Genomic DNA, 7062 nt, shown 5'->3' with positions numbered 1-7062 from the left:
TGTCTTGCTGCTGGTTTTGGTATTGTTTGTATTGTTGTTGACTGGAAGCTCCTGTCACCTAGACAAATTCCTTGTATGTGTAAGCATACTTGGCAATAAAGCTGATTCTGATTCTGACTCTGATTCTGAATATTATTACTACACCAATTCAGAAAGAAAAGTGATTTATTCCTAATACGAAGATACTATATAGTTAAATCAGTGATTTGGGTATAGTCATCCACACAATGTAAATACAGCAGGTCATTTACCTTCATACCATGTATACAATAAATATTATTATTTATTTATTTATCATTTTAGTACCACACCCTTTCTTTACTTGTGTGATTGTCAAAAAATGTGTTTGTTCAGAATGTTCAAAATGCAATAAATGCAGATTAGTGAAGGTGTTAGTGTACAGTCAGTTCATTACACACATTTGAACATGTTACAAAATTGATTGGGGTGGGGGGGGGCGTGTCCTCCTCTAGGGGTAGCTTCAAGAGCTTCTAGCTTCAGTGAATTTAGATTAATCTGAAAATGGAAAATGACGTGTCTCATCTCTTTTCTAGAAAGCGTCCAGTGAGCTACACTGATAGGGGAGGGAGCAATAGCTATTTAAAGAGGGTAAAATAACACGAGGTCTTTAGTGCTGAGTAACAGCCTCCAAACAAACATCATAGGACCAACCATCTGTATCACTGTTTAAAGAGGCAGGACTTTACACGGTACCCACGACGAATCCACAGGCAGCGGCGCCAAAACGGTCTTCAGAGGAGAAAATGGGCAAAGATTATTACAAAATTTTGGGAATTGCGAAAGGGGCATCGGACGACGATATCAAAAAGGCGTACAGAAAACAGGCTCTGAAATGGCATCCAGACAAAAACAAGGCGGCGAGTGCGGAGGAGAAATTCAAGGAGGTCGCGGAGGCTTATGAAGTTCTTAGTGATCCAAAGAAACGAGAAATATACGACCAATACGGGGAAGAAGGTGGGATTCCCTTTTGTATTCTCCGTATCTAATAACACTGAAAAGGAATGTATCTTAAATGCTTAATCCGTTTACCCATTTTGTATTTTGTAAATGTGTCATCACAAAATATACAAATGATGTGATGAATAGCTCGGTACATCTACATAATTTGCCATACGTAGAGTAATGGGGTTTGATGTCTATCGGCAGTGCTCACGTGCGTCATAATTTGTGTGTTTATTTACTGGGGGGGCTGCAGTGGGTTGCATATAGTAATTCAAGCCTTAAACGCCATGAGGCCTATGGCCTAAATCTTACTAAGCTTTTTTTTCCCAGAGATAAAACGTTTTCTCTCTCTCTCTCTCTCTCTCTCTCTCTCTCTCTCTCTCTCTCTCTCTCTCTCTCTCTCTCTCTCTCTCTCACAAATCTGTTTATTATCAGGGCTTAAAGGTGGAAGTTCGTCAGACGGGCCAGGAGGCAACTTCACCTATACCTTCCACGGAGATCCTCATGCGACGTTTGCCACATTTTTCGGGGGCGCCAATCCTTTCGAAATATTTTTCGGCAGAAAAGTCAATGGACGAGAGGACGATGACATGGAGGTGGACGGAAGTGACCCCTTTGGTCCTTTTACGAGTTTTAACATCAATGGATTTCCACGCGAAAGGCACATTGGTCAGGGCGGACCGCCGCGCAGAAAACAAGACCCCGCGATCCACCACGAGCTCCAGGTGTCTTTGGAGGAGGTCTTTCATGGGTGCACCAAGCGCATGAAGATCTCACGGAAGCGCTTGAATCCAGACGGTCGGACAATGAGAACCGAGGACAAAATCCTCACTATTGAGATCAAGCGTGGCTGGAAAGAGGGAACTAAAATCACGTTCCCACGCGAAGGCGATGAATCGCCAACCACGATTCCCGCTGATATTGTGTTTGTCATCAAGGACAAACCTCACGCGCACTTCAGACGAGAGGGCTCTGATATCGTGTACCCGGTTCGGGTCAGTTTGCGCCAGGTGAGACACTTACGTGAGTGTTCATACATATTTTCATGTCTTTTATCCCATTCACGTTCAGGTCTGTCTGTCTGTCTCTCTCTGTCTGCCTGTCTGTCTCTTTCCATCCATCCATACAATATGAAGATCTGTCTGACTGTGTCCATCCATTCATCCATCCATCATGAAGATCTATCTCTCTGTCTGTCTGTGTCCATCTATCCAATATGAAGATTTGTTTGTCTCTGTCTGTCTCTCTCTCTGTCTGTCTCTTTCCATGCAACCATCCAATATGAAGATATGTCTGTCAGTCTATCTGTGTCCATTCATCCATCCATCCATCATGAAGATCTGTCTGTATGTGTCCATCCATCCGTATGTCTGTGTCCATCCATCCATTCATCCATTATGAAGATCTATCTCTTTGTCTGTCTGTGTCCATCCATCCATTCATCAATCCATCATGAAGATCTGTCTGTCTGTGTCTATCTATCTATCTATCTATCTATCTATCTATCTATCTATCTATCTGTGTCCATCCATCTATCTGTCTGTCTGTGTCCATCTATCTGTCTGTCTGTGTTCATCTATCTGTCTGTCTGTGTCTATCTATCTATCTATCTGTGTCCATCGATCTATCTGTCTGTCTGTGTTCATCTATCTGTCTGTCTGTGTTCATCTATCTATCTATCTATCTATCTATCTATCTATCTATCTATCTATCTATCTATCTATCTATCTATCTATCTATCTATCTATCTGTGTCCATCCATCTATCTGTCTGTCTGTGTCCATCTATCTGTCTGTCTGTGTTCATCTATCTGTCTCTCTGTGTCTATCTATCTATCTATCTGTGTCCATCGATCTGTCTGTCTGTGTTCATCTATCTGTCTGTCTGTGTCCATCTATCTGTCTGTTTGTCTCCATCTATCTGTCTGTCTGTCTGTGTCCATCTATCTATCTGTCTGTGTCCATCGATCTGTCTGTCTGTGTTCATCTATCTGTCTGTCTGTCTGTGTCTATCTGTCTGTGTCCATCTGTCTGTCTGTCTGTGTCCATCTGTCTGTCTGTGTCCATCTATCTGTCTGTCTGTCTCCATCTATCTGTCTGTCTGTCTGTGTCCATCTATCTATCTGTCTGTGTCCATCTATCTATCTGTCTGTGTCCATCTATCTATCTGTCTGTCTGTGTTCATCTATCTGTCTGTCTGTCTGTTTCCATCTATTTATCTATCTATCTGTCTGTCTGTTTCCATCTATTTATTTATCTATCTGTCTGTCTGTCTGTGTCCATCTATCTGTCTGCCTGTGTTCATCTATCTGTCTGTCTCTCTGTGTCCATCTATCTGTCTGTCTGTCTGTGCCATCCATCCAAAATGAAGTTCTATCTCTCTGTCTGTCCTACCATCCATCTGTTTGTATCCATCCATCCATCCATCATGATCTATCTGTCTGTCTATCGATCTATATGTCTGTCTGTCTGTCTGTGTCCATCCATCCATTATGAACTATCTGTCTATCTGTCTGTCTCCATCTGTCTGTCTGTGTCCATCCATCTAATATTTAAATTGAATTATCTGTCTAATCGAATCTGTGCAGGTTTATTTAATGCACTACTTTGTAAATATCCCATAGAATTGTTTTTTATTATTATTATTCTTTGACTGAGATCTTATGTAATACTCAGTTTGGACAGCATAGAACATGAGCAGGATCAGCTGTTGTGAGATGCCAGAAAAGGAGTTCGCCCACTTAAACTGTTACAGGGGCATCAAAATGTACTTATATGGCAGAATTGTTGATTCCCACTACATGAGGTCTACTGATTGAGCTACTAAAAAGTGTTTGTTAAGCTTATCTAGGTAAAATTGTGAAGATTTTGAAAAAGATGTTTGTGACAAACAGAATGAGTCAGATGTTTTTCTAACAGGATTGGCAGTATAATGACTTGAAATGACAGAACAGGTTTGCCCTGGTTAATGTGAAAGTTTCATTCTGTCACATACTGTAAATAAATGTCTTTTGCTATTTTCATCTCCCTGTCCTGACGCTTGCCATTTAACATGATTAATACATGTATATATAACATGAAACTTTGAAGTGTGGTATCAACTGAATAGCAGCTCCCATTATATTACTGTAAATGTTAGATTTACATTATTAATACGCTGGTTCTTTTTTGCTTACTTTGTTTTCTTTATGTCTTTTATTGTTTATTATCATGCAGTAACACTGACAGAGCGATTGATGTATGTTGTCATGAAACAGAGTCCCTCCTCTTGAAATCCAAACACAAGTGGTCACAGGAGATGCATTTAAGTGACCAGATGTAAACAGCGATGTGTCTTGCCTGACCACATTTGATCACATCACTTGAGACACATCTTAATATCAAGTGTAAATGGGGTCTAAGTCTCAAAAACCAGATCAGGTCTTAGAGTCATCACCAAGCATACATAAAATGCCTAAAGATGTTTGGCAATATAATGTTCATGTTGGAAGGTTAGACATTTATTTTATTAGTTTGTGTAGTCATTATCTATTAGTCTAAAACTTATAGGGCATTATTAACAGAAATACTGGCTTCATCTGAGTTTTTGTGTAGTTCACATTTGTGAATATGTCTTAACTGATGAACAACTGTATGTTTTATATTTCCTTTATCATAGTCATTGTGTGGCTGCTCTGTCACTGTGTCGACGATAGACGGTAAAACGTGCAATATGAAGATAACTGATGTCATCAAACCTGGCATGAGGAAGATAATGGCTGGACAAGGACTGCCATTCCCAAAGAACCCAGAACAAAGAGGGGACCTTATTGTGGAGTTTGATGTGAACTTTCCTGAAAGTCTGCCATCCAATGCCAAGGACGTCCTGAAACGGCACTTACCAACCTCATAAATTGAGGTTGGACAGACGCCATATGACTCTAGAGGAACAATATAATCCCCTGTTTAGGTGGAATATGGTGACATATCAATTTTGAAAATGTGCAATTTCTATTTTTTATCTGATTGTTTATTCTATATACAGTGTCTAGATACATACAGTATATGTCTAATACATACAGGTGAAACTCGAAAAATTAGAATATCGTGCAAAAGTTCATTAATTTCAGTAATTCAACTTAAAAGGTGAAACTAATATATTATATAGACTCATTACAAGCAAAGTAAGATATTTCAAGCCTTTATTTGATATCATTTTGATGATTATGGCTTACAGCTTATGAAAACCCCAAATTCAAAATCTCAGAAAATTAGAATATTGTGAAAAGGTTCAGTATTGTAGGCTCAAAGTGTCACACTCTAATCAGCTAAACACCTGCAAAGGGTTCCTGAGCCTTTAAATGGTCTCTCAGTCTGGTTCAGTTGAATTCACAATCATGGGGAAGACTGCTGACCTGACAGTTGTGCAGAAAACCATCATTGACACCCTCCACAAGGAGGGAAAGCCTCAAAGGTTAATTGCAAAAGAAGTTGGATGTTCTCAAAGTGCTGTATCAAAGCACATTAATAGAAAGTTAAGTGGAAGGGAAAAGTGTGGAAGAAAAAGGTACACAAGCAGCAGGGATGACCGTAGCCTGGAGAGGATTGTCAGGAAAAGGCCATTCAAATGTGTGGGGGAGCTTCACAAGGAGTGGACTGAGGCTGGAGTTACTGCATCAAGAGCCACCACACACAGACGGGTCCTGGACATGGGCTTCAAATGTCAAACGTCTTACCTGGGCTAAAGAAAAAAAAGAACTGGTCTGTTGCTCAGTGGTCCAAAGTCCTCTTTTCTGATGAGAGCAAATTTTGCATCTCATTTGGAAACCAAGGTCCCAGAGTCTGGGGGAAGAATGGAGTGGCCCACAATCCAAGATGCTTGAAGTCCAGTGTGAAGTTTCCACAGTCTGTGTTGGTTTGGGGAGCCATGTCATCGGCTGGTGTTGGTCCACTGTGCTTTATTAAGTCCAGAGTCAACGCAGCCGTCTACCGGGACATTTTAGAGCACTTCATGCTTCCTTCAGCAGACAAGCTTTATGGAGATGCTGACTTCATTTTCCAGCAGGACTTGGCACCTGCCCACACTGCCAAAAGTACCAAAACCTGGTTCAATGACCATGGTATTACTGTGCTTGATTGGCCAGCAAACTCGCCTGACCTGAACCCCATAGAGAATCTATGGGGCATTGCCAAGAGAAAGATGAGAGGCATGAGACCAAACAATGCAGAAGAGCTGAAGGCCGCTATTGAAGCATCTTGGTCTTCCATAACACCTCAGCAGTGCCACAGGCTGATAGCATCCATGCCACGCCGCATTGAGGCAGTAATTAATGCAAAAGGGGCCCAAACCAAGTACTGAGTACATATGCATGATTATACTTTTCAAACGGCCGACATTTCTGTATTTATAATCCGTTTTTTTTATTGTTTTCATGTAATATTCTAATTTTCTGAGATTCTGAATTTGGGGTTTTCATAAGCTATAAGCCATAATCATCAAAATTATATCAAATAAAGGCTTGAAATATCTTACTTTGCTTGTAATGAGTCTATATAATATATTAGTTTCACCTTTTAAGTTGAATTACTGAAATTAATGAACTTTTGCACGATATTCTAATTTTTCGAGTTTCACCTGTATTTGTATACTAGATTGATACATTGCATGCTTATGTACAGTGACAGTGCAAGCTTAAAGTGCCATGTATGTGTCTGAAATTATATTTTCACCTTTTTTTCCCCCTTTCATTTCACTTGTGCAGTATGAACAAGAAACACTCAATTGTACTTTATGTAACTTTATACAGTATCAGTATTACGCAGAGTAAATTATACATATTTATTTGTTTGCCTTTTTTATGTATACTAAATTGCTTAGTACTGTTACATATCCTGTACTGTTACTCATTTGAAGGAATATGATGACTTGCTAAGTGCAATGATGAACTATGGCTAAAGGACAATGGAAACCTGCCTTCATTCATAGTACCAATCTTTTAGCTAGACTCAAATGCCTTTTTCAGGTCTGATATGTCAGATTCAAGTGTGAGCTATTGTTTTGTTCACATGTGTAGCTGTTTTTGACAGATACCAAAAAATTACACTGAAGTGGTTACTTGTG

At 39.9% G+C, this 7062-nt stretch overlaps 1 protein-coding gene across 2 annotated transcripts; it reads left to right on the top strand.

The window, feature by feature from the left end:
* Positions 1-530: 530 nt before the first annotated feature.
* Positions 531-5046, top strand: LOC127644605 (dnaJ homolog subfamily B member 4-like). 2 transcript variants are annotated; one of them, XM_052127867.1, is made up of 3 exons: positions 531-975; positions 1399-1973; positions 4621-5046. In XM_052127867.1, exons 1-3 carry the CDS (start codon positions 765-767, stop codon positions 4852-4854), a joined length of 1020 nt encoding a protein of 339 aa, XP_051983827.1. In that variant the 5' UTR covers positions 531-764; the 3' UTR covers positions 4855-5046. The 2 variants fall into 2 exon arrangements, with proteins under 2 accessions (XP_051983827.1, XP_051983828.1); XM_052127868.1 differs by having other exon boundaries at positions 1399-1986; positions 4621-4810.
* Positions 5047-7062: the final 2016 nt, after the last annotated feature.

The sequence above is a fragment of the Xyrauchen texanus genome, chromosome 6 (genome assembly GCF_025860055.1).
Source record: "Xyrauchen texanus isolate HMW12.3.18 chromosome 6, RBS_HiC_50CHRs, whole genome shotgun sequence".
NCBI lineage: Eukaryota > Metazoa > Chordata > Actinopteri > Cypriniformes > Catostomidae > Xyrauchen > Xyrauchen texanus.
The sequence above is the reverse complement of the archived record's forward strand: the minus strand, read 5'-3'. Positions and strand labels throughout refer to the sequence as shown.

Bases quoted from the DNA above. Each gene is read 5' to 3' on its own strand.
- LOC127644605 (XM_052127867.1), top strand. From the start codon at position 765: ATGGGCAAAGATTATTACAAAATTTTGGGAATTGCGAAAGGGGCATCG. The intron at 976-1,398 runs GTGGGATTCCCT...GTTTATTATCAG, and splicing joins CGACCAATACGGGGAAGAAG to GGCTTAAAGGTGGAAGTTCG. The intron at 1,974-4,620 runs GTGAGACACTTA...CCTTTATCATAG, and splicing joins TTCGGGTCAGTTTGCGCCAG to TCATTGTGTGGCTGCTCTGT.